The sequence below is a fragment of the Gambusia affinis genome, linkage group LG15 (genome assembly GCF_019740435.1).
Source record: "Gambusia affinis linkage group LG15, SWU_Gaff_1.0, whole genome shotgun sequence".
NCBI lineage: Eukaryota > Metazoa > Chordata > Actinopteri > Cyprinodontiformes > Poeciliidae > Gambusia > Gambusia affinis.
Window position 1 is genome coordinate 18,487,558 of NC_057882.1, and position 27,468 is coordinate 18,515,025.

Consider the following 27,468-nt stretch of genomic DNA (forward strand, 5'->3'; position numbering starts at 1 on the left):
TTCAATGGGAAAATGCGAAAATTCAGCTATTTTGAAGAAAAAATAATCCAAATTGGTTAAGCTAAATAAAAAATAAATACTTTACAGTACAAACCACAGAGTGAAAATAGCAATAATAGAAATTATTTTATCATTACATTTTCCACCGCACGTCACTAAATGATTTCATGATGAAATTTGTTTTACATAAACAAATTTCGAAGTATATTAGCTTTTTTAAAAGCTAATTTGCGCCGTCTTGCAAATGTATTCATACTGCTTTAACTTTTTCATTTTGTCATATTAGAAACGTAAATATATTTAAGTCGTCAGTTGTAGCCAAAGAAAAAATAGAATGCTTAATTGTGAAGTGAAAGAAAACTTAAATGTGAAAATTATATGAAATGGCTTTCCTATCCCGTTACTATCCAACCCTTTTGTGAATCCCACAAATTTCTGTTTAACCCAAAACTGTAGGGTGTAAATCTGAATAAACACCCTGAAAGCACCACTGGGAAACCTGGAAGTGGCAGCATTATGCTGAATGGAGGCAGCAGGAAACGTGAAGCTTGTCAAGGAGATGAATGAATGTAAATTCAGGAAACAAACCGCTAAAGGCTTGAAGCCAAGGTGGTTTGCAGTAAAAATAAAAAGAAGCAGGTAGCAACTTGAGGTCCTAGCTATTAAATCTAGTAAAGACTAAAGCAAACTTTGAGATATTAGACAAAGTATTACCTCTCTAAATATTGAGTTGAATACAAATGCACACCCTATTGATTACATTTTGAAACCACAAATAATTACAGCATATAAAAAGTTTAAGGAGTATTTCAATAAACGTATACTTTGAGAAATGATCAGCAAAAACAACTCAGAGCTGTGGTCTAAACTGGAACAAAAGTATACAAGTAAAGCTGAAGTATGTTTATACTTCAGCTGCTGGGTCCTGTAATAACTACTTGTATAGCAATGTCTGTTTAAAACAGCACACAGAAAACGTACACATCATTCAGTCAGTGTCAGCACAGCCTCATGTAGTCACTCAGTATTTATTGCTGGAAATTAAATAACTCATTGGATTTTAGTTCCAAAATCTGGCATTCTGCAGCAGGACTTCAGCCAGTGCACAGAGCAGACACCATAAAAAAAAAGAAAAAAGAAAAACATAAAAAGTTACACATTCTGATAAACATACAAAACCCTGATGCTTATTAGTGAATGAACAACAGGGAAGTTCTTGAGGACTGGAAGAGTTAAGGGTTGCGGAGCTGGAGGAGATTTGAGAAAATTGGTTTTCTCTTCGCCATCCTCAGTCGTGACTGATTCTTAAAGAAACAAAACAAAAAAAAGACAGTCGAAGACTTAAACTGCTGTCCTGTCATGAATGTACCACGATGCAGGGAAGCCAACAACCTCTGCAGACGTGTTGTCCTTAAGACAAAGAAAAACAAAACAAGTGATTTTAATCGTCCCATAATGTAAACACCCAGGAATGAGATATGTGCATAGGCTTCTAGGTTACAAACACAGCTAATGGTGCAAGAGGTTGTATGGTGGTCTCTCAGGGCAACCTTAACAACACACTCCGGTCCTTTAGTCTTGACAGATGGGGAAAGCTGAGGAACAAGCCTAAAGTGGCTGAAGTCGTTTTCAGGGGAGCTATAAGGCGATCCGTTAGCGCTGTCTCTGTCCTCTGAGCAAAGACATCACAGATAAACAGCAGTTAAAAAAAAGGACGCACAGTAACGAGAGAGAAATACAATCATTAGCTGGATTTAAACAAAGCAGCCAGTCTATTTGGTTTGCTCCAGAAATGCATTAAAAACCAACAATGAAATAAATGAATGAAATGAATAAATGAAATAAATGATGAAGGTTCATTACTGGGGCAAGTTTGGCAGATTTGTGTAGCAGGATAAAGGTTTATTCAGTTTCCTTTGGACACACCAATACACTCGCTGACTAGGCCTGTCGCGATAAACAATAAATCAATTAATCGCACGATAAATGAAAACCATCGACCTCATTTTACTTATTGCCATTATCGTCTCTTCTGGCCTTTTTCTCTTTCTGTTGACGCTGAATGAAAAAAGGCTCAACTCCGCTGCTCTCCACTGACCCTCCCTTGCTCAGATCCTTAGCATAATGCCAAGCGCACACTACACCATCTTAGAGCTGTCAGTCGATTGTCGGCCCATTTTCAAAACCTAAGACCACACATTAGCCGACAGAAATCCTAGGTATAACGGTTCCATCGGGTTCGATCTGCCATGTGGTGTCCAACAGTGGGCACCAAATAATGGCTACAAGTCCAGCTAACTAATTTAAAACCAGGCATTAATCAATGCTTTACTACAATCTATCTGCAGTGCATGTGGCTCTAGTGTCAGCGTAACGTCCTGACTGAATGAAAATCATTACAACCTATTTATGTCACGTTAACGAAGAACAGCTGAAAAGTTACCGGGTTCATCAACTGTGGTACCAAATTCACTCCAACTCCTCCCCTCGTCATTTCTATATTCTTTGCCAAAATGTTGAATAAACATCAATGTTGTTTCCACATATCATCTCCAATGTCGCTGGACTTTGGGTTGAGCTGAGTCAGCTGTTTGGGATTCCCCTCCGTGCTTTCTGATTCAACAGGCTGCGTCTGTAGTGTGAACTATTGCATCAGATAGTCGGATGTGCCCATCTTCTGTATCTGAATGTAATGATTATTGAAGGGCGAGAGAGTATATAGACGTCATAATCTGTACTCTATTGGTTGAATGTAGTTTTTATTTCCACTTCGGTTTTATGTCGTTTACCAGTCCCATTGTTAAATGTTCTTTTGAAAATAAAGTGTATTTATTTTTGGCACGATATCTCTTGGCTTATTATGTCGTTACCATTACATCAGTTTAAAATGGTCTTCAAACAATATTATCATTTATCGCAATAATTTTTGAGACAATTAATCGCTCAGCAAAATTAGTTATCGCGACAGGCCTACCACTGATACCAGTAGTGAACCGGAGGGATCTTTTAGGAAGACTAGACATGAATTATCACAACGAGCTGAAAGCAGGCTGCTGTGATAAAAGCTAGTTTTACACGGTAACACAATCTCTCTACAACCAATTCAACTGAAACAGCTAATTTTGTAAAAAGAAAACTGCTTTATAACCTTTATGCAATGCTTTCAGTGTACTTAGGTCTCACTTGTGAAACATTTTTAGGTTGCAAATTAATGTCTTACTCATGCTATACTACATTTATCATCATCATCACATTTCTTTTTCATTCAGAGAAAATAAGTTAAAAAAACAGGATGGGGGATTTGAAGAGATTTTGCATCCACTGCAAATGCATCTTAAAAGACAAATTTCATGATTTTCAACCTGTTCATATTGTAACGTTAGTGTTAAAGTCAGAATCCGATGATGCTGATCTCCCTTTGCAAACAATTTTAACTGTGTCATCACACGGTCAACTCGTGCGATTCATCCAAGCAGCGCTCTGCTCTTCATCTTTGGTGCTGCTGATCCGCCGTAGGAAACCCAGCGGAGTACAGCAGGGAGTATTTCTGCGTCGGTGAGGTAAAGACAAGACGGCCCGCATCGGTCCGTGACGGGGCCGTAAAAGCACTTAATATTCCCGACTGCAGTGCAAAAAAGAACAAAAAAATAGTTAAAAAGAAACCAAGCTAAATGATATCGGCCGATGACCCTGGACAGTATGCTTTTGTTCACGTGTAAACCCATGCAGTTTGTAAAATATCAGCTCTTTAGTACATAAGTACTTATGTTGAACGTCACAAGGAAAGGCTGTCCCAGCCTTCCTGTTCACAGTGCAGCGGCTCCCGTCTGCAGGCTAGGCGTTAGCGGGGAGAAAGGTTAGCCTTGATGTTTTGCCAGTGCATCTTTAACATGGAGAGGTGATGATGGTAGCTGTGAGAGAGGCTGAGGTCACACGTGCGGATCCCCCGAGGGAGTCGAGCCGTTAGCTTTGCTCTTGTTCTTGCTGCTCTTGCTGTGGCGGATGAGCATGCGGCTAAGCGTGGCGGTCCTGCTGGCCCGCTCCACTGCGGCCGGAGACTCCAGGTAAGCCAGGTCGTTGTGCGACTGGCTCATCCCCGGCTCTTTGCGCTGGTGGCGACGCCGGAAGAAGAGCTTGGCGCTCTTCTGAAGGAAGCTCCCTGCAGCAAAAGGAAAAAAATAAATAAATAAATGAGGTGAAGAAACAAGTTAGCATGAAATTGAAGAAAACTAGTACATGTCCAGTAACTTTAGAGAATCTGAAAGATTAAGAAACAAACGGGATCTTAAAGTGGTACAAGCTATGTGTTAGTTGGACTTTTAATGGACTCTATAACGGATAATTAGGTGAAAATGATTGTAGATATTAATGGATTTGGAGGGTTTTTATAAATGCCAGCTAACACACACATGCCGTTTGTTTGGCCATGTGACAGTGATGCAGTAAAAGATTGTGGGCTATTTAACTGAAGCAGATAAGTAATGCCAGTGGTCTGGTTGTTTTTTTCACTGTGTTGAAAGGTTGGAAAAAAAATCTATATAATATATTATAATATCAGTAATTAACCATAGTAGAAAAAAATTACAAAAAAAATTAAATTATTGAGAATTATCAGAGCCAGACTGAGCTACGCTGATCTGAGACCAGGTTTTAACCATTTCACATACTCACACACAGAACGCACCTCAAACCTGATGTGAAAATGACAGTTCAGACTTTGCCACATTTGATAAATGAGGGCCAATGTCTTACTTCGGTTCCAGTCAGATATATGATGCATGATTAGGCAAAAAAAACAACAAAAACAAACAAAAAACTATAATCGTCAGCCCCATCATACTCCTAAGTTCTAGTAGTGCTAGCAGGACTACACACTAGAATCTGAAAGATACTACAAGCTCGTGAAGTAACTTACTCATCAGGGTAAATAGTCTGCTTAGCACTGCTCTCCTCTAAGATGGCAGTGATGAAAGTTCAAAAAGGTTCACACAAATGGAAGAAAAGAGAGAAAAGAACAAAGAAAACAGACAGGATCACTGGGTTGGAACAGACAGCCATGAAAACAGGCAAAAACACAAATCTGACCGCACACAACTTTAAAGATATTACTAGTTATCCACCTGCTTATGGGAGCTCAACACTTAAAGTAAGTGCACATAAAAAAGATATATTCTTTAATATGTATTTGGTCTGTATTTAAAACCACACACAGAACATAGCTTGTGCTGAGTTTGTCAGCCAATCACATCATCTGCTGCTTTCACATCATGACACGGACATTTCAAATGCAGCACAATGACTACGGAGAAACAGGAAGGTTTAAAATGTTCTCAGCATGTCTGGCAGAAACGTCAAAACAAACCATTACTTGAGTTCATTCTTCTGAAAAACGCACAATGAAATCAGCTTTTAATCACTTAGCTTCAAAAAAGAAAACGATGGGGGTGCTGTGGTGGCGCAGGGGTTAAGCACAGCCCACATAATGAGGCCCTAGTCCTCGAAGTGGCCGTCGCAGGTTCAATTCCCGACCTGGTGACCTTTGCCACATGTCTTCCCCATCTCTCATTGCCCTACTTTCCTATCATAGCACTTTCAAATAAAGGCCACTAGAGCCAAAAAAACCTTTTGAAAGAAAATTATTTAATCCGACACGTAACAGGGAATTGTAGATTTTAGCTTGGATACCCTGGCAGTTATTCTAAAATGATCTAGAGGAAAAACATTTTTGTGATAAAACCCCTTTTGAGATGTTTAAAAAAAACAAACAAAAAAGAAACGTGTTAGTGTGCCATGATCGGTTGGAAAACAGGACAAAAGGAGACATGATATCTCTGTCCCACCACTTGAAGAGACAGTACTGCAACCCAGTCCTGTTTTTAAGAAAATCATATTCAAATTTATATTAAAAAAACTATTTTGTAATTTCCATATTTATAAATATAAATTTATGATCAGTGCATCTCTTCTACAGCCAGCCTGGGGGTCATTTCTGGACGCCTTGTGTGATTTCTCACCTCTGCTTTTCTTGCAGCTCGCCTCAGACACACACATGGACAACGACGTGTTGTCTAGCACTTCTTCAGTTTGACTCTCCCAGTCTTCTGGGGGCCGGCCGACTCCGGTGGGTCCCTCCTGGGGCTCGGACCCCTCAGGAACGCTACTGGTACCCGACGCGACTGCCGTGGTCACGTCCTGGGTGGAGCTACTCTCCGACATCGAGGCGTCCATCTGCGCCGCGTAGCCCGCCATCAGAGCGAGTTCGTCATCCTGAGACAAGGGCGTCTAAGGCAGGAAGCAGATGTTATCGCTGAGCAAAGTTTCCAGGTGTGCTTCTGGTCAAAAGCTGCTCAGTTTCATGTGGTTTCAGCAAGAAGCAAAAGAAAAACCGGTAACGTCACTCACACCTCCAGTTTTTTTTTTCCCTTTTTCTTTTTTAAAGAAACCATCACAAACACCAAAAGTAACAGCTTCAGTTAAAGATTCCTGCAGCTCATTCTTACTTTGGCGATGCCTGAGATGATGATGGTGCTCTTCTTCACCGGCGATTTGAGCTTCTGCTTGGCAGACTGATGGAGCTGTCTGATCGCTGCTTCGGCCACCGGGTCAGTCCCGTTGAGCATGAGCAGCTCCGTATCGGAGGACGATAAGGCCTTGCTCACCGGGCCGCCCAGCGGGGACACCTGCTCTGAAACCCGGCGCTCGGCTAGCTTGGCCTTGCTGTCGACCGTCTTCAGGGCGGGCTCTGACGAGACAGAAACTACGGGGTTGTACAACTTCAAATAATATGAACAAATACGCTGATCAGAAGAGATCTATTGATGACGATCCCTGCGTCGATGCACCCCAAACCTCACGAAAGTCCAGGCCAAATCAGTAAATAACTGTTAAATGTTAAACTGCAACAAAGGGAAATGTTGGAGATAAAAACAATTCTGGATCATTTGTGTGTCCTGGGAATCCGACTGATGGATGGATGATGGAGTAGCATGGAAGATAGATATATGAAAGCATAAATTGAAGGATGAAGGGATCGTAGCAGTAATGCATGGATGCAGAATATTGATGGATGGCAGGATGATATATTCCTCTTGCACTTCTACCAAATCTTTTTAAGTCTTTTTTAAAATGTGTTCTATTTAAATAACAGTGTATAATATGTCCTATCTTTAACTTTTTAGGCCTAAACAAATCCATTGTGGTCATAGTTTCCCTGTTTTACCAGTGTGGTTGAGTGGGAGAGGTCGTCCTGGCTTGCTCTTCACAGCGGTGACGGTGGTGACCACGGTGCCGCAGGGCATCACGGTCCGGTCCATCTCCACCCTCTTACTGGCAGCTGGAGTTGGAGGTTGCCAGGACCTCACCTCACTGGGCTCTAGATAGGTAAACTTTGAGATGAAAGTCAAGTTATTGGCTTTATTTACGTTTATAAAATGAGCTTTGATGATAACAGAGGGTTGTTGAAGTTACCTCAGTAGTAAGAGATCCAGTCACAGAGTCTTTGGTCTTAAGTGCAAATGTCTGCTGTCCTTTGGGTTGCTTCTTCACGAGATCAAAAGGCACATACACCTTCCCTAGTAGAGAACCTGGACATGCACAACAACCATATTTTAGTCCCTCCTCCACAACAATACATGCAGCGTTACAGCTACAGAAAATATCATCAGAGCTCCCTTACTCTCCGGAGGTTGACCATCATTCATCAACTGAACAGAAAGCGCCTTTGATCTTCCGTTCAGCTCACTGGTAAAACAAAACAAACAAACAAACAAACAAAAAAAATCAGTTTAGTTAGTGTCTTTACAGAAAATGAAAACTACTACAGGTGGTGACGGTGAGCAGGTGTTGGCAAACTTACAAGACAAATGGCTGCTCCCAGGTAGGATTGGTTGTGTTCTTCAAAACGGAGGTGCTAAACCTCTGGGGGGGATCGTCCAGCTGCAGCACACACAGAGGATTCACGCTGCCTGAAGACGCAAAAGGAAAAGCTTGGAAAACTGATAGTGTAGCAGATTACTGTATAAATCTTTCTAGTGTGAAAAAAGTATAGAAAAAATGCTCAGGTCATTTTTCCCATTAGCCACTTCATTTTCAAGACAGCAGCCTGTTTTGAACCTTTTTGGGGTTTTTTCCCCTCTCCTCCAGGGCTCTAGTGTCCCTTATATGAAAATAGGCTGACAGGAAAGGGGGAAGGAGAGGGGAGAAGACATACGGTAAATTTTGCCGGGTCCGGGAATTGAACCTGCGACGGCCGCGTTGAAGACTCAGGGCCTCCAAGCGTCCCCTACGTCACCACAGCACGCCCGTTTTGTACTTTTTAATCCCATTTTTCTGATTTCCGTGACTTGGATGAACTTCATGTCGCATTATGTTTTCAACTTTGGTCATGATATTCATCAAAAAGGAACCTATGGAAGTAAATATGTGCCATCAGAATTTGAATAAAAAATACCTCTGAAATTTGAATGTTGTATATTAGTGCTTACTTTTTCAGTATTAAAATAAATTCAGAATATATTTTTAACCTAAAAAAATTCAATGTCATTATTTTTGAAGTAAAAAAAAATTCGGTGTAATTTTTTTTACATGGTTGCAATTTTCAGTTATTAAAAAAATTCACATTCCTATTTCAAAGTGATCAAATTTTCAATATACATATTTTTCACAGTTTAAATTTTCAGTGTTAAAAAATTCAGCATATAAAAAATTCAACTTTTCAAAATTCAAATGCAATATTTTCGTTGTCCTCCAATTCAACTTGCTCAAATTCGCCGTCTCAAATTCAGCGTCTAAAAATTCGCTGTCTCAAATTCAGCGTCTAAAAATTCGCTGTAAAAATGGCCAAGGTTACTTCAGGTCACAGACATTAGCAATGGATGTCCGATTCCAACATCCACCTAATCACGTGACACAACCGTCATATTGAAGAAATACCAGCATCACCCAGGCTGGCTAATTATGGAGGCGTAACGCAAAAACCCAACGGTGAGTTTAATGCTTTCATATTTCTATAGTATATTTTATTTTGTGCATGAAGTTTGATACATTATCTTAAAGCCTGATTTAAAACACGGGTTGGGCCGTTGTTAATCTTACAAATTGTAGATTTATTTGTGTTTTATATAGTTTCTATAATTTTAATGAGAGAAGAGCACAGTAGGATTGCCATCCCTTTCAGAAATACGGAATCGCCCGTAACGAGACGCGATTTGTTCGGTATTTCTGTATGTCCGACAGTAACGCCTATCACACGCATATAAACATTTAGTGTAACAATAATTACAAAAATAAAACACAAGACATGTTAAGCTCAGCTAATGTGGCGGGAGCTAGTAAGGACCCCAGAACGCTTTGGACCATTGATGATGTCACGGTTGCCTAGAAACACTAGGGTGCAAAAGAGGGTTAGCAGTCGTGGTGAGCCGCTCTCAACCTGCGTCTTTTTAAAACGTCCTCAACCGATACTCTACCATGTCCTAGCAAAGATACAGGAGAGGGAAGACACACATGCCAGGCTGAACAGTGTCAGTGAGGATGAATGCTAGCAATTGTAAAAAAAAATTAAGAGGGAAACTGAAGAAATTATACTGTCTCTTTATTCTTTAAAACTTACGGTACTGCAGTTTTAGTTTCTCTAGTGAAATAGAATGACACTTTCCATCTGCTAGATCCTTATTTTAATTTCTGAAAGGTGGGAACCCTACAGCACAGAGCTTTCCTGAGTAAAAGTGATCATTCTAATAAAGTGTAAATTTCTTTTTAACTAATCCTTTTTCAACTGCTACTTTGTCTTGTATATATTTTGTGACTACAGGGTAGTCAGGATGCTATTGTTGAATCTGCAAGCCACTTACTTAATTTACTAACTGAAAGACCACGGAGTGGAGGAAGAGGAGACATGATGAAATTCTGGACTGGATGGGAAAATCTGCCAGCAAGTCTGTCTGTGGAGATTGTTCGTGGAAACTACACCACATGCTACAAAACACTAAGAATTCCTTGTCACTACTGGAATTACAATTCTTTCAGTGAGGATTTTGTAGCATGCATTTCCTCTACGCAGTCTGGCTTTGAGTGATCGACCTGTTAAAAAAATAAATAAAAAACAATCTACATTTAAGCTGTAGCAGTTCTTTGTTTGTGAATCAGTTTGTTAAAACAAAACAGTTTTGTTGAAATGTAGAATCAATTCAATTTTCTGATTTTGTCAGATCACAAGTTCGATACATATGTTTAAATGTGATCATATGTATTACTCATTAGAGCGACAACATTGCTGTTACTCTAATTTCTCTAGTTTTGTCAAATTCAAAACTAGAGGAACTAGAATAACACAATGTTCAGAGTAGATATTTCATTTCTCTGAGTCAGTACTGTTTGTACAGGCAGTTTTAAATATGAAACTGAAATAGTTTTTTATGCAAAATTTTATTGGATGTACTTAGATGAGTTCATATATGCTTTAAGTATTAGAAAATAAACAACAAAAGACAAAACTTTTTCTGATTCTTATAATTCAAGTAATGTAAAGCAATACAACAATGTACAAATGTACCTAATGGGTTCCTTTTGAGTAAAGAAAAAAAACAAACAAATTACAAATTTAGAACATTTTTGTTCTCTGACATGTCTACCATAAAAGCACTAAAATTCACCTCTGTGGTAACATGATCAGCATTTTGCTTTACATTTCATAAATGGTGAATTTTTAAACTGGCACGGAAGCGTATTGCTGTCACAGGAAAAAAAATTGAGCGCTATCACGTTATAACATCATATGTATCTTATTAAAATGTGATAGTTATCTTGTTAAAACATGATTGCCATCTGGTGATTTTGGTTGCTTGGTTACAAACAGCCGTTTGCCGTTATTCAGCTATTGTTATTAAATAAAAATCTGAACATAAAATGTTCAGCAAATACATCTGAGCCTCCGTTATAATCTTTATAAACTCTGTCAAGGCACCGTGGGGTTCAGGAATTGGATGATGTGTACGACCAAGAACCCAGAACAGGTTAGGAGTCATGTTGCTTCAGTTGGAAGTGGGTGATTGTCCCAGCCACTGCAGAAAGTATCCAGATCATCCTGCAGACATGGCAGGAAGACTTAATGACAACAGAAGAGGTGTGCTTCATTTGAAATGTCCAGGTATCCCTCTTCTTTAAGGTAGTGTAGCACGTCATAATAGATGCACGTTACAGCCGTCCACAGATCTCTCCACAGTCGCTCAGTCCTTCAATTATGGAGTAATAAACGATTAAAAACTGCCCTTCAAATCTCATCATATTGAAGACCACACAAAGCTAATGTTACTATAGACATTCAAAAGCATCACATATTGAAACTTGTCATTTGTACAAACCTTTGATTGTGCACACTCTTCCCAGATATAAAACTGCTTCTTCCTGCTCCAAACGATCACGGAGTCTATCAAAAATATGATTCAGCAAATGTTCCTTGAAAAGAGAAAAAAGAAAAAAAACATTTAAAAAATTGTCAGTAAAATAAAAAAGTATTTTGACATTAGTAGGTCAGCATTGAGAAGTCACAGTAATCTAAATTAAATTATGATATTTAATCTAAAATAAGTTAACAGATGTACTTACAAGCATATATTTTCTTGAAAATGAGTTAAAATCAACTGAAAAAACAAAGGCGGTTGTTTATAGTGTTGCTAGATAACAGAACGAGATTTTATGCAAAGTAAAAAGAATGTAAATTAATATTGTATATCAACAATTGTCAGATAAGAGAAGCAGTATTTTGGATGATGTTGTAATGAAGTCACCTGAACAATACGGTAGCTGATCAGAATGGGGTTGTGGTTATAATTAATGTCGGAAAGTGTTCACAGCCCCTCTTTGAAGCACACAAGGCAGCCATATTAGCGGTAGCATCTCCTGAAAAATTACGACTTTACTAAGACTGCCTGTCTCAGTCTCACCTAAGACAACATACAAACAACCCAGAATGTCGCCACCCATCAGTTCTCTTTAAAGATTCTAGACTTGACCCAAGTGGTATTTCTTTTTGAAATAAAACTGGGGAAATTGGACGTGGACAGCGGGAGGGGCTGGGGGTGCTAGGAGGTAGCGAGATGTAATATGCCGGCACTACACGGTGTAAGATTAACAACGGCCCAACCCGTGTTTTAAATCAGGCTTTAAGATAATGTATCAAACTTCATGCACAAAATAAAATATACTATAGAAATATGAAAGCATTAAACTCACCGTTGGGTTTGCGTTCGCCTCCATGGTCGCCAGCCTGGGTGATGCTGGTATTTCTTCAATATGACGGTTGTGTCACGTGATTAGGTGGATGTTGGACTCGGACATCCATTGCTAATGTCTGTGACCTGAAGTAACCTTGGCCATTTTTACAGCGAATTTTTAGACGCTGAATTTGAGACAGCGAATTTTTAGACGCTGAATTTGAGACAGCGAATTTTTAGACGCTGAATTTGAGACGGCGAATTTGAGCACGTTGAATTGGAGGACAACGAAAATATTGTATTTGAATTTTGAAAAGTTGAATTTTTTATATACTGAATTTTTTAACACTGAAAATTTAAACTGTGAAAAATATGTATATTGAAAATTTGATCACTTTGAAATAGGAATGTGAATTTTTTTAATAACTGAAAATTGCAACCATGTAAAAAAATTACACGAATTTTTTTACTGCAAAAATAATGACATTGAATTTTTTTTAGGTTAAAAATATATTCTGAATTTATTTTAATACTGAAAAAGTAAGCACTAATATACAACATTCAAATTTCAGAGGTATTTTTTATTCAAATTCTGATGGCACATATTTACTTCCATAGGAACCTTCATATCAGAAAATATATACATGTGATTTAAATGGTTTAAAATATGTAGAATATAATTTGATGCCAAACAAATTAATCTAATTAACGTTTTAGTGCGATGATAAATTGCTCATGACAACCAGGGTGGCCATCTTGAAAAATAAAAAATATTATCAGTAAATATGATTCTTATGGGTCCAGTTATGCACGATTTGATGCCAAAATTGTTCATCTGTGATAAATATAGGCACATCTAGTGCAAAAATAAATTTTCCTTCATAAGCATCTTGAATTTTTCAGTGGGTAACATTAAAAACCAAAACAACAGCAAAGCCCTGGCAAAAATCTGCACTTTGTTAGATTCTTGTGCCTGCATGTTAAAGATTTCGCTACACTATGATGAGAGACGTCCTTTAAGAAAATTTGCTAGGAGATCTTGAGCCGAAGTAAAGTGAAATCTGAAAAGCAGATGAGAAGAGATTCTGCTTTTGAACAAGTGACTTGGAGTTACAGGTTTTGTCATGGCGCTACAGTAAATCCTGTAGATTACCAAAGTCCCAACACCGCCTAACTCACTAGATAATTACTCCTGACTGGAACGGCACTATTAGCTTGTAATCTTAGCCGCCCTCCTTCCACCTGGGAGAGCTGCTCCCTCCTGACCACAGGGAATTCTCACATCCTGCTCCATCCTACTACACTGGGTGTGGCGGTGCTGATGTGGGTGTTAAATTACCTTCACACAATGCAAACAACATTTAGCTGAAGTCACAAAATGGGGCAGAAAGCACCTGCTCTCCTGCCGTCTGGACTCGATGCCCTCCTACATGAGCAGAATAAACTACACTTAAGTTGACAAGCATGTGGAGCTTCCTGGTCCTGTTGAAAGATTTGTCTCCTTCCAGTTGATTCAGGAAGCATTTCCTTCTTCACCGGATCAAATGGCTGTGCAACAAAGTGAGATTAACATCTAAAGAGGCGACGAGTTCTTGGTATCACAAAAGGTGGATTCATTTGCAAGTCGTCAAATCACCATGGTGACATGAACTCAACTAAACCTGCTCCAGAACTGGTTATGCGACGCATTGTAACTCGTAAAAATCGTGTTAAAACATGGTAATTGTTTGAACTTTGATCAATCCTTTCTAGGTTTTTCCAAGTTGTTGTTTGTTTAAATTTAAATACAAATATTTTCATTGTTTTTAACTCTCTTTTCTTACTTATGGTCATTTAAAAACTGTGTTTAAAGGAGAATTATTAGAAACCTCTCTATGTGAACCACATAGGCTCAATAAAGTGTAAGGTGATGGCAGTGACATCACAAAAAGTACCAACTGGCCATTTTGGAGAAAAAACAAGTGGTTTCCTAATAAAATTCAAAATCTAATCGTTGGATTACCACAAACCAGAAACTATGCAGCAGAAAGCTTAAACTTCAACATGTTCCCAGACTGCCCAGAAAAGAGGTCTGCAACATTTACTCTCCAAAGAGCCAGTTTGGCCCTGAGTTCAGGTCAATACAACTTGCTTAAAGCCACAAATGTTACATAATCTTTTTTTTTTTTAAAGAAACAAGTTGATTTGTGATTAGTACTGCTAAGGATCACAGGTTTCATCTCTGTGTCTCTGCTGCAGTTTTCTACAGTTCACAAACTCAATTTTCCTTTAAAAAATTAAAAAAAAACCCTCTGCAGCATCTCTCCAGAAGCAGCGTCTGCTTATCGCTCTGTTCTGCATGTCCTCCAGAGCAACGGACAGGAAGTTAACTGCCATGGTTAGATCTCAATCTGCACAGACGGTACAGATCTGACAATTTCTCTGTGCTTGTTTTAGCAGAGAAAAGAAAACAACAAAGTATTTCTAAGAATGCTGGTTTTCTTTAGAAAGCATCAATTATTTACTTTGGCAAAGAATAGGAGAACTAGTTCTCAACAACACTAGAGCCAGAAGGTAACAAACAACTGTTGACAGGGTTTGATTCGACAGGACTAAAGATTGTAAAAAAAATACAACAAAACAAAAATAAATAAATAAATTAAGCCAAATCAGTATCATCTCCCAGAATAAAAACGTCAATGACAGGATGAAAAGACAAAACATAATACCTGAGTTTAGACCTAGAAATTGGGAACTCAACTGGTTTCAAATTGGTTCTCAACTGTGTGTTGCTACCCTACAGTAATAGCAGGATAGCCTCTGACAGCTTCGAAGAGTAGCAACAATATTTGTCTACTCCTCCCAGGTATATCCTCATCATCATTTCTCTGAGTAAACATGCTTGGAGGATCCGGGCGATTTAAAGGAAGCCCGGCTGTGTTGAAAATGCTTGCATGGTACAGAACTGCAGAGCTTTGTAGCCTAGCAGCTTACCTGCAGCATCTTCCTCCTGACTGAGTGTGACCCGAGTGTTTTTCACAAGCAGCTTCCACTCGTGGGCGCGCGGCGGCTTTGGCGGCGACAGCGCTTTGTTATGAGCTTCCTGTTGGAGAAAACACAGAACAGAAAACTGTTTGTAAATAATAGTGTCCAACTCATGCAACCAATTGAGGTTAATTTAACAGTAAGTAAACTGTGAAGTTGATAGGAAATGGCATTTTTTTTTACAAGAATAAAAAAAAAGAAAAAAAAAAGTGTGATATGCATATGTATTCTCCCTCCTTTATCTAGTACCGGTAAATGAAATGTAGTAAGCAGAAGTGAAAGAAAAATATCCCAAGATTTGACCACCTTTATTGAGCAGTGGAATACAAATGCACGCCACACTTTTCAGGTTTTTGCTTGTAAAAAATGTTTTCTTATCTTTTCCTTCCACATCATATCCATGCACTATATATTTGCCTAATAAACATTAAGGTTTGTGGTGATTAAAAAAAAAAATCAAATATGAGTACTTTGTAAGCTATAATACATCTACAAACTGTTAGGTTAGAATAAAATAAGATCATGTTTAATTAAAAAAATTGGTTGCAAGTCAGTTTATGCTTTTAATCCAATTTATAATCAACTTAAATTTAAGATTAATCTTGAATCATAAATTATCTTAAAAGCCAGACAATATCATTTCCATCTTTAGATGTTTGAATGACTTTTTCATATTAGGGCTACAGCTGGTGATATTATTTTAGCAATCAATTAATGTATATATTATTCTGAAGTTTAATTTATCTGATAAAAAAAAAAATTGGTACCCGGTACAGATACTTCATTTAATCACTTAAGACTTTTTATGCAATATTAGAAATGTTTTAAAAAATGTGACTGAACAAAAAATGTAATTCCTTTTTTCAAAATATAATAAAAACCTTTTTTTAGCCCAAAATGCAGGAACACACAGTTCCTCTACTGTATGATTCATCATTTGAAGGGAAGTGTAAATCTGCAACAAAAAAATAAATAAAAAGTGAAAAACCACTCAATACAGTGTTGGTCAAATCTTTTGGGATTAACCCATTAAGAACTAAACAGCAAAAGGTGCTTAATAGGAGATTTTTTTTAAACAGAATTTGAACTAAGTGAAGCTAAACTGTGCCACTTGATGAGTTCTAGGTACATGTTTACAGACAAAAAGTTTTTATTTCTTTTTTATCTTAAATGCAAAATGTATTTAATTTTTATACACTTTGACAGCAAAAGGCCCCTTTTTGAGTCTGTAGGATCTAATTAATGATTAATCAATGACTAAATTAGCTGACAATTACTTCCAAAAATCGATTCATCACGGTTAATCTGATTTAACTGTTTCAGCCTAGATTCAGATCAACACAAAGCAACCAGCAGTAAAAAAACGCGCCGCCTCACCTTGCGCTCTGAGGCCTGAGCAGGCCTGCAGCTCAGCAGCACAGAGGGACGAGTGGCACCCAGCAGCTGCCTCAGCTGGTCCTCGACGGCCGCCGCAGTCCACGTGTTGGCAGCATCCTGGCAGACAGCGACAAATCAGTAACAGACACAGTGAATCAAAGGTTTCTTTCTTCAACTGGAAACACAGAGAACTCTTTTGGAGATTGAAACATGTTTCCACTTCTCACTGATTACTATTGATTTGTTTAATAAACAGAACTTTAGTTGGATTCCATCTTAAATTAAAGTGCCGTCCTGACCGAGGCCGTTTCGGCATCGCCGCCTCCAGTTAGCCTGCCGCGCAATTCCACTCTAAGCAAACCTCTACATCACGTTCAGGCAGGCTCACTAAAGCTCTGATGAGCTGTCTTCAATGACATGATTGAAATTTAACCTTCCGGATGGAAGTTGTAGTCACTTCCTGTTTGGGGGGTCAAAGGACTAATGAACACTTCCTGGGACATTTATTTGTCCTTAGACGAAGTTTAAACAGATAAAGTACGTTTTTCCTTAGAGAAATCCATTTTTGCACCAAATTTCAAATACCTACGTTACATTTAGGGGGCGCTGTTGAGCCAGTTGCCCACCCCCATTTCTGATTGCATTGGAATACAAAGATTTCCATGGAGATTTAATTTTTTGCAAAGTTTATTTGAGTATTTCTAGACAACCCCAAAAAGAAATTCCCTTTTTTTTCAAACCAAAATAAAAAGGTTTTAAAGTGCAATAAATCCTGATATTGTGAATCAAAATCTTTTTCAAAACTCGGCTCCTTAATACATGTAGCCTTCAAACCATTATCTGAGAAAAACCTGTGACTCAATTGAAAGAATAGACAGATTCATGTTAAGCAAAACATAAACACGTCTCACATGTTTCTAAACAACAAAATGGAGCAATTAGCTTAGAAAATTGTAGTTTTGTGGTGTGTGTACCCAAAACACAACTCAAGAAGTCTTTAAGATTTTTTTTGCAAGACATATTTTTTATCATCAACACGTTTTAGAACAAGCCATCTGCACTTTTTCATTCCCAAATCTTTGCTGCTTTCAACTCGTTATGTTTAATATTGTTTATTATGCCAGTTACCCCAAATACAGTGAAGTAGCATTAGCACAACAAGGAAAATTGTCAAATTTTCAGCCACAGCCCACCCTAAAACCAGTCTAAGAAAGATTAATTTATCAATATATCCATTAATTTTGATACAAGAACCCATTTCATACCCTATGAAGAGATCTTCACCATCAGATTTACCTGTGCGAGGTCAGGGGTCACGTGCAGGCCCTCAGTATCCAAACGGGACACTACCCAGCTCACCTTGATCTCATCTTGGACTTCCTGCATGCTTAGCTGAAGCTGAGGAGTACACAGAAAAAAATTATGATTTATATCAAAATTTCACACAAGTTGCGTATCGTATCGATACGTGACTTGTATCGATACGATACAAGTTGCGTATCGTCTGCTGATGGAAGTAGAAGGTTTGAGGCTGGGAGAAATGTTTTCCTCAGACTTTATGGCTTCAGTTTTCATTGTGGCAAAGTGAGTTGCTCCTAGGTTGTTAATTACAAAGTTTCTTCAAATAAACCTAATGACAAAACCTTCATTGAGGGCAGAATAGTTGCTTTTAAAGGGAGTGGAGCCCTGAAAAAAGCAACGCTAGGAGAAGAGAAGACGAATGCTAAGATGAGTTTGTTCACTTTTTCACCTAGTAGAGAAAGAAATCTGTGGAGAGAAAGGAAAGTGTAAAAAGAAAAGAAAAGAAAAGAAAAGAAAAGAAAAGAAAAAGAAACAGTGGGTATTCTTGCCTCAACAGGCCTGGATTCCAGTGTGGGACTGATCAGAGGCCATGTGATACCAAACAAAAGGCCTTATCAGATACAAACAGGAGTTCTTTAATGGGTCGAGAAAACACATCGCAGCCTCTGATGGAAATGGCCAGAACGCTTTATAAAAATAACCAACAATAACATCATTAATTACTTTGCAAGGGGCAAAACTGGAAGTAATCAAGGAGGAAGTGCTTGTTTTCAAAACAACGACATGGGATTGTTATTTTAGCCGTGACATCATTATGATGAGGATTCTTCCTGAGGAAAAATACTTTCTCAGAAAGTGTGTGTGTGAGAGAGGCAGAGCAACAGTCCATGCCAGAAATCAATTATTAGTGTGAACCCAGTAGTTTCAAAACTTGGAGGGAGCCAGATCAGAATGACTAAGATATTAGCAAACTTTATTACAGATGAAGCATCCGTCAGTGGTTCAACATGCTGAAATGATCCCAGTTTTTCAGTGGGACAGATCCAGTTAACTATATGGTTGTCAATCAATCATTAACAAAAGAGATGCATTACATTAGAAAGCATTGAAACACTCAACTTTACATGCAATGAATAATACAGAGTTGGCTCACCCTGTGTAGCTGTAACAGCTTCAACTCTTCTGGGAAGGCGTTCTGGATTTATTTTTTTAATAGGAATACTGGACCATTTTGTTCCAGGAGAACATTTGAGAATATCTGAACAAGAGATGCTGGTTAACGGTTCTAATTTATTCCAATGGTGCACCAAAGGGATGAGGTCAGGGCTCCGAACAAGCCAAGCAAGTTTATCTACATCCAAGTCTTTCTGGACCTTGTTTAGAGAGCACTGGTGAACAGTCCGGCAAGAACACTGGAATCAGAGTATCTGCAGATCAGCACGTCATTTTAAGAGCTTGAATAAAATGTTTTATTTCATTTTATTTAACCTTTGTGTCACTGGGAAAATCCCATTGAGATTAAAAATATATTTTGCAAGAGAATCCGGACCAAGAAGTTATAGAACATTTGCAGGAAAAATGTGGAGGTTATGAGAAAACAACCGGGGTGTGACTGGGCGGATTACTGGCATCGGGGTGTGTAAAGGTTTTAAAAAGCTCCCAAAGAAAGTTTTTACTTTTTTTAAAATCTGAATTCCAATTATATTTGAAATCTCTAATATACATACATACATACATTTATATACCTGTGTGGAATGTTACGGACTAAAGCAAGTTAACCGTAAAATATATATGGGCTTAAAATTCTTGATATTTTTTATTTTATTAAATATTTTTTATATTTAAGTCAATTTTGACTTCTATCTGAAGTCATCATCTTCTTAAGTTTACTGGAGGTTGCAAACAGCTATGTGGCGTGTATTACTGCCACCTACTGGTGAGGAGTGTGGCTCAGAATGGCAACGTTGTTTAAATATCCTTAAAATGATGTGAATTATCTCAGTTTCTACATAAAAAGAGAAAATTATCTGCAAATCTGAATGTACACACAGATTGTTTATATTGTATTTCAAAAATAAGGAATACATAAAACTGTGACAGACTGGCAACCTCTCCAGGGTGAAGCCCGCCTCTCGCCCAGAACTTTAGATGGAGACAGGAACCAGCAACCCTCCCAACCCCACTAAGAGACAAGGGTGAACAGAAAATGGATGGATGGAATACATAAAATTATCAAAAGCTAATCCCATTAATTATTTGTATACTTCTAACTACCAAATCAATTTTGAATCAAGTCAATGTGAAGAGTCAAAATTGAATTGAATTGTGAGGTTTGTGCGGGCTGCACAGTGGTGCAGTTGGTAGAGCTGTGGCCTTGCAGCAAGAAGGTCCTGGGTTCGATTCCCGGCCCGGGGTCTTTCTGCCTGGAGTTTGCATGTTCTCCCTGTGCATGGTGGGTTCTCTTTGGGTTCTCCGGCTTCCTCCCACAGTCCAAAAACATGTCAGGTTAATTGGTCTCTTTAAATTCTCCCTAGGTGTGAGTGTGTGTGTGAATGTTTGTGTGTCCTGTGTGTCTCTGTGTTGCCCTGCGACAGACTGGCGACCTGTCCAGGGTGAACCCGCCTCTCACCCGGAACGTAGCTGGAGATAAACACCAGCAACCCTCCTGACCCCATTAGGGACAAGGGTGAACAGAAAATGGATGGATGGATGTGAGGTTTGTAAAAATATCCAGCCTAACTGGAAATGGTTAAAAGTTCCTATTATTGAAATCAGCAACTATATTTACACTTTAAGGATGGATCGTAAAGACAGAGGCTGCATCACAACGTTAAAAGCCAAAGTGCTTGGCCACCTTAGTGGCCTGGCTGGATCATTTTGTCCATATGCAGCGCAGGACTTCTGTCCTACATATCCTGACCCTCATTACACAATAAGCTGAGAGTGTTCTAGCCTGGATCGCTGTCAAGCAGAAGGGAACATTTAACAGGCCTTCCGCTTTTCCAGGCTAATCCAAAGCAGTGAGAGTGACAAAGAGACGAGAGGCCTCCTTTGTTTTCCTGGATCCATGGCAGATCGGATGCGCGACCAAAACAAAAACAAGCCGGCATGCTTCCTGCCTTCAGGCTTCTAGTCGTTCACCCCTGCTCTATTAAAAGCACAATGAGCTTTGGATGGTGACAAGCACCTTATGACGCTAAAAATAGCTCTAATACAATTGGGTTACCTCATGTTGTCAGTTACTCTACATCAGTGAAGATTTAAGACTGAACGGGATAAAAGCTTAACAGGATTAATGAGCCGTAGTGACCTGATATGAATCCCAACACCTTTCAATCCCCACTCCAACCAGAGACTGGAAAATACTGACAAATATGCACTGGAAAAATTTTTGGAACAGATAAACACAATCAGCAAAAAAACCCAGAAGGTCTCAGTAGTTATTAGGGTCATAACTGGGGTTTCATCGATCGTGTGACGTAAACAGAGTGGGCCTTCTTTCCTGGAGACGGGCCTGACTCGGACGTTTAATGAGGTCTGTGGGACGTTTGCCAAGCGCAGAAACAACCTCAAACCATTTAATCTAATGCTGCTGCCAACACTGATTTAATGCATTCAATAAATTCTCTCACTAAACTAAACCACACTGGCAAGGAGGTAAATCTGTTTTCATTGTTAAAACAATAAATTAGAAAACAAAACAGCATTATTACGTGCGCTAATTTAATTGAATGTGCAGCCTGCTGAAAGTAGAATATTTTACCTGCAGCTGTAATGGAGCTATGCATGCCATGTATTTGCAAGGATCCACTCCGGCTGAGGATGCTGCGCTGACAGAGAACTGAAGCTTCTCTCCAACCACGCTGCAGGAGGCGGACTGTTGTTGGGAAGGAAAACAGAAAGCAGTTTAACTCAGGAGGGGAATTACAGGCGCAGGATTCAGAATTGAAAGAAAACAACAGCTAAAATCAAAAAAAGGATCTCGAGTTCTCTAAATCTTTGGCCACTCGTAAAAATGTTGAGTTGCGGGCCTTTGAAGGGGCAGAATTATGTGCTTTCCAGCCACATTACATCATTTTATAGCACAATCAAGTAACTGTTAGCTCAAGTTGTTATAAAATAGGAAACCCATGCTCTTTCTGACACTCCATCTTCAGGAAGTCGTCACAACACTGCTCCTCTATTAACCCCCTAATAACCATTTTTACAAGTGTTTCACTAAGAAGCAGCTCAGATAATGAGCTCAGCAGATATGTGGTTCCACCAGGTGTTTGCCAATTGTTGCTGGCTAGTCTGAAGGAGCGGAGTGGAAGAGTGGCGGGGGAGGAACCTGCCTTTGTCCCCATGATAGCAAGGGTATATTAGCTGCTAGCAAGCAACAGAATGCAATGAAGATGTTTGCGTGTGTCTGAAGCTTTTGCTTGGCAGAATGGTCACATGAGCAAACAAAGTTACATTAAATAGTCTTGCCACGACAAAATTTGACATGTGATTAACATATTTAAGGCAAGCTTGGATAAAAAACAAACAAACAAAAAGAAAACACAAGACATTTTAAGGCCTTAACTTTAGACACAAATTTAAGACTTTTTTAAAGGAGGCATGGAGGCCCTGTATATGTTTGAGCTGAAATGTATGATTTTCTCCCCCAATTTCCTCAATTTTAGGAGATTGGTGATTGTCCGATACTTGGATGAAAAAACTAATTTATCCACCAATCTTATGCCAGAAAATCAGTCACTGTCCACATTTGCTCTGCCGGACAGACCTGCCCACCAGCTCACGTCTGCTATTAACAATAGTCAACAGAATTTGAGCCCGACACCTTTTTGTGGTGCCACTGTGTAGCCCAATCATCATTTACGTTGCATAATCATTCTAAAGACAGAACCACGACCAAAGCCCAACCTCAACATGACTTTTCTGCGCACAGAGAGTGTATGTACACTCCTGAGCAGAGCTGGTGCTGCGAAACGCAGCTGACTGCATCACGAAGCAGGAAAAGCACTTCATTTGGTCGAAGCGGTTTAAATCACATTAATTATACTCCCTCAGTCAGAACAGTATAAAGCTACAGAGCGGGCCTGTGTGGCATTATGCCTTTATAAACCACAATAAAATATTTTTAATGAGGCATAAAGCCAGACAGCACTATTCATATACAAACGAGCTGGTAGTGGTTCAGGCAGCCTGTTGCTGGGTCACTCTGAGTAATTCTACTCTGTTGCAGCACAGCCACTCCTTTATCACTTGAGACAGACACGGAACAATGCAAACTCACTGCTTCACCTCCTGGTCGGTGACTTTGCAACTCTCACAACTGTATTTCTCTTATGCAGTGCAAACTGAAGAAGGAAATTCTGCAAAAACTGATTTGCACGTTAGTTGTGGAAATCTATACTTTAACCTCAAACTGTTTTCGTCTGTATTGTCTGTTCTTTTTTATTCTCTTCTCTTTCATTCACGCATAAACACAAAGCCTTCAAAGTATCTGGAGAAGAACGGTCAGAGTACTAAATGGGTATAATAACAGAACACAAATGGTGAACTAGCAATCTGTGTGACAATACTAAGATGTAATTGTGGCTCATATTGACGCTGACACCATTTTCCAACCAACCAGGATAAACATTGTTGAAATGTGGAACATATTCTACCTGTTTCAATCGCTCAAAGAGGAAACATAAACATCCCCAGTGAGTCATAACATTGTGACATTTCGCTTTATTTTTTTCACATGCTGCTAACAAAAACTAAAATGAGCGGACTTGTCAGCAAATCTGCTAAAGATGTATTTAAATAATTAAATCGTTCAAGTAAATTCATCTTTACTTGTAGCAGCACAATCTCACACCAAGAGATGAAAAATCTAATTTGAAAACAATTCAGTTTAAAATAAAAAAATAAATTACTGTAACTGATATCCTCCAAGTATCTTTGAAGGTGCATTGTGGATGAGGGTGATGATGTGGGCAGGAAGAAAATACAGTAGCAGTCAGCCTTGCAAAACAAATCTGAAGAAGCCTCTGACTGAAGACTGTTTCGTCCTGACATGCTAACAGCTCAGTTAGCAGATGATATTCTGCAGTAACATCCTGATGATGCCATCAAAAGCATCATCAGGATGTTACTGAACCTCTGTGTCGAGGAAACAAGTCAACCAAAAAGTAACATTGTTATTATTATTATTAGTATTATTATTGGCATAGCCCTGATTGGCACCACTTCTGTTAATACTGTGTACAAGCCCTTTGCCTCTGGAGCAGAACTTTTGCTTTTTTCCCCCAACTAAATTTCACAATGTTATACTATTTCTCTTTGCAAATTTTCTCTAAAACATCCAGAGTTCTCTCTGAACTCACCTTCTCTTCAGCTTTTCTACAAGATTTAGGTGTGGGAACTGAGAACTCCAGAGAAACATATCGGTTTTTACACATCTTTAGAAGCGACGCCAACAAATGTGGTCGCCACCGACAGAACCTTCATCCTGAAATGTCTGCTAGATTGGATATTGCCACAAATAAATCAATGAATTACGGGGATGTTTCTCCATGGACGGCGCTTCCACCCAATAGATGCAATCAAATCCCATCTCTGGGAAGTTTGCATGTCAGGTTGTGGCGCAAGAACACTCCTGTCTCTACGCTCCTCCCCATTGCAGAGCTTTACAGCAATATATAAGCTTCTTAAACACACACACACACACCCACACACACACACATATGTGCCGCTCACAGCAGGTGGGGAGAAATAACCCTCTGTTCATTAAAACTCTGCACATTCGACAACAAGAGCAGCTGCTAAACATCGTGTCCGTCACAAAGAAAACGGCTGAGTTTGCACCGGGAAGCGGGCCCATCCCTATCTGACCTCTCGGAAAAATAAAAGCTCCCCGGCTCCGCGTCCAAGCATTGTGGAGAAGGCTGGCGCAAAATTTGCACAGCTGATAAGAGAAGGAGTAATGTTTCACAGAGATGTGTGCGCGCTGTTTTTTCTGCAGGTCTTCATCCATTCATGGTGCATACAGTCTTTTGCAACAGCATTGATACCCTCTGAACCTTTTTACATTGTCACAAGCATGCAGCAATAAACCTCAATGTGGTGTGAATCTGAAGGGAAACGGAGACATGGTAATGATTTTTAATATAAATCTTTAAGATATGGGATCTGTTTATATTCATACACATTGAAACCCCTCCATAAAATCCAAACAGCTGACTTCAGAAGACACCCACTTAGTTAATAGACTCTATAAAATTAAGATAAATGGTCCGACATTTCAGTCCGCAGCCTTTACAATCTGAAGAACTTTTTTTTTGCCCCAAGTTCAGCTAAATAAAACTTATAGAGCTGCAAAAGTTACTTTGCCTTTTGAAAAATACAGCTTATAATTTAATGAATCAGACTCCTGCTGTAGTAGAGACCTGCTGCTGCAACAATCCAGAATGCAAATGCATGCCACACTTTCCAGATTTCTGTTTGCAAAACATTTTCCCCTTTCAATTATGCACCACTCTAACCTGTTAAAACACACTTGCAGCTTATGGTTGCAACATACAAACGGGGTCCAAAGGTCATGAATACCTATGCAGAAACGCATTCATAATACAAAAAAAAGAGAAAGAAAATATGCAGAGGCTACTTTTTAAACTTTAGATTAATGGGGAAAATCCCTGCACTAAAGCCGGCAGGTTGATGAGTCAGTGCTTGTCTGCTCCAAGATAGAAATGCATTAGTAGTTGCAGGAATGGCTCCCTTTTTCAAGGGATTCTAGGAAGGCCAGTGTTTGGGTGAGTTACCTTGTTTGTGGCTGATTTCTGAAAGCCGGACACGGCGCCGACGGCCAATTCTGGTGCCTCGACGCCATCTTCTTCAAACATCAACAGCAGATCGCCCTGATGAGAGAGAAGAGTTGACACCAACGTTGATCAACGACGGTTCATTGGCCAAGTCCTGCATGTGTTCTGACTTGACAATTCCAAGAGCCAGAAAAATAAAGTGTTGGCGTAACATGACTCATGTTAGAGTGAATGAAATTTAAAAACAACTCCAAAACTGTGGGGCGTGATTTCAGCTCCTTGTGCAACCCAGCCATATACGGTATCTATCTTTCACGTTCTTTATTGGAGTCACCTGCCCCACAACTGGCAGGTCAGCTGTCACGAGACTCACCCCACGCTTGGTTGCCTCTTCATTCAGAGCCCTGCACCACGCTCTCCTCCATTGGCTTTTCCAGCTTTGCTTTGACAGCGCCCATCCCAGCAGAGCCGCCGCTTCCTCCTCCTCCGCCGCCGCATTGTCCTCAGCTGCTGCTCTCTGCCTGCTTCCTATGAGCCCGGGATGGAAATACTGTATGAAGTACAGAGCCAGCGTAACCAGGGATGCGACGAACAGGGTGACCATGCATAGCCACTGCGGGTCCTCCAAACCGAAATATGAACTGGAACTTTCCGAGTGGGACATTCTTTGCAACATTAAAGAGTCACGGCTTAATAATACACCTGCTTCGGGAAATTTCCCGACAACCTCATAGTAGCACTTTTGGTTTCTGAAACGGCGAAATCACGAATCGCCCTTATCAGATAACAGCAGCGATATGCAAACTATGTTCTGCATATTGTTATTCATGCTGTACTACGAAGGTTCCGGTTCTGACAGAAGGAGCTGAATGTAGTCCCAGGTTGAACAGCCCAGCTGAATGGCACTTATTATCTTACTTCAATTCTCGTTAGCTTCGTTGGCTAACCTCCGCAACCGTCTGCTCAAGTAGCAATTCCCAAATTAGCAAAGAGAGCCGCCAAAAGTTTTCCCAAAGCGTGCTATTCCCAAAGTGTTCGCCTGTACTCCGCAGGCCGGCAGTCAGATATGAGGTAAGAGTCCCAGTAAAACATCCTGAAGTGGAGGAGTTCAGCCCGTCCCGCTGGACTTCGGCTTGCGTCTCTCTCTCTCTCTCTCTCTCTCTTTCTCTCTCTCTCTCTGATCTGACTGTACAAAGTTATGGAGACCGATATGTGGCACAAACTGTAACTCCCACAATGCAGCGCGAAAGGGATTGTTAGCTGCTCGAGCAAAAGCGAAACACGTTTTGATAATGGCGCTGGTGGCGTAGGCTGTAAATAAATGCTTTTATTAGTATTGAATTTTAATACTGCAACTGAAAACAAATGTGGGCAAAATTCAAATTTAGCCTTCCAAAAAATACACTAAATGTGTGTTTTGAGCTACTCGACTTTCCGTACCTAACCTTCACGTCAACAAAGACGCTGAAGTTAGTGTCCTATTTCAAACTTCAGCCAGATTTCCTCTGAAGTCAATCACTCACTTTAAATAGCGTCTGTCACTGAAAAAACAAGATGTCATAGAGCCTCAAGCATAAAGCGTGCGTGTACAAAAAAAAAAAAAGTGCGGCGTCATATTTCACGCACAAGTCGACATGCATAAAAATTAACTTTGCGTCAAAGTTTGCGTAAATATACGCACACTTTTTCGCTGGCGTGAAGATGTGCGGCAGCCGCGCAAACTTTTTCTGTGGACAATATCAAACTACAAACCG

At 39.6% G+C, this 27,468-nt stretch overlaps 1 protein-coding gene across 2 annotated transcripts; it reads right to left on the minus strand.

Annotated features, from left to right (window-relative positions):
* Positions 1-1,009: 1,009 nt before the first annotated feature.
* On the minus strand, positions 1,010-26,892 carry LOC122844606 (C2 domain-containing protein 2). 2 transcript variants are annotated; one of them, XR_006372900.1, is made up of 14 exons: positions 26,088-26,784; positions 25,715-25,810; positions 21,679-21,792; positions 17,910-18,011; positions 16,614-16,730; positions 15,186-15,294; positions 7,856-7,964; positions 7,676-7,740; positions 7,468-7,583; positions 7,220-7,385; positions 6,501-6,742; positions 6,015-6,282; positions 3,456-4,159; positions 1,010-1,672 (listed from the first exon to the last, which is right to left on the minus strand). XR_006372900.1 is itself a non-coding variant. In XM_044140238.1 (13 exons), the coding sequence occupies exons 1-13, from the start codon at positions 26,388-26,390 to the stop codon at positions 3,930-3,932; spliced, it is 2,037 nt and encodes a 678-aa protein (XP_043996173.1). In that variant the 5' UTR covers positions 26,391-26,892; the 3' UTR covers positions 1,010-3,929. The 2 variants fall into 2 exon arrangements, 1 of the variants encoding a protein (XP_043996173.1); XM_044140238.1 differs by having other exon boundaries at positions 1,010-4,159; positions 26,088-26,892.
* Positions 26,893-27,468: the final 576 nt, after the last annotated feature.

Coding starts and splice junctions, on each gene's coding strand:
- LOC122844606 (XM_044140238.1), bottom strand. CDS start 26,390: ATGTTGCAAAGAATGTCCCACTCGGAAAGTTCCAGTTCATATTTCGGT. Junction 16,731..17,909: donor TGACCCCTGACCTCGCACAG/GTAAATCTGATG, acceptor GCTGTCTGCCAG/GATGCTGCCAACACGTGGAC. Junction 7,965..15,185: donor TCAGGAGGAAGATGCTGCAG/GTAAGCTGCTAG, acceptor TTGCGTCTTCAG/GCAGCGTGAATCCTCTGTGT.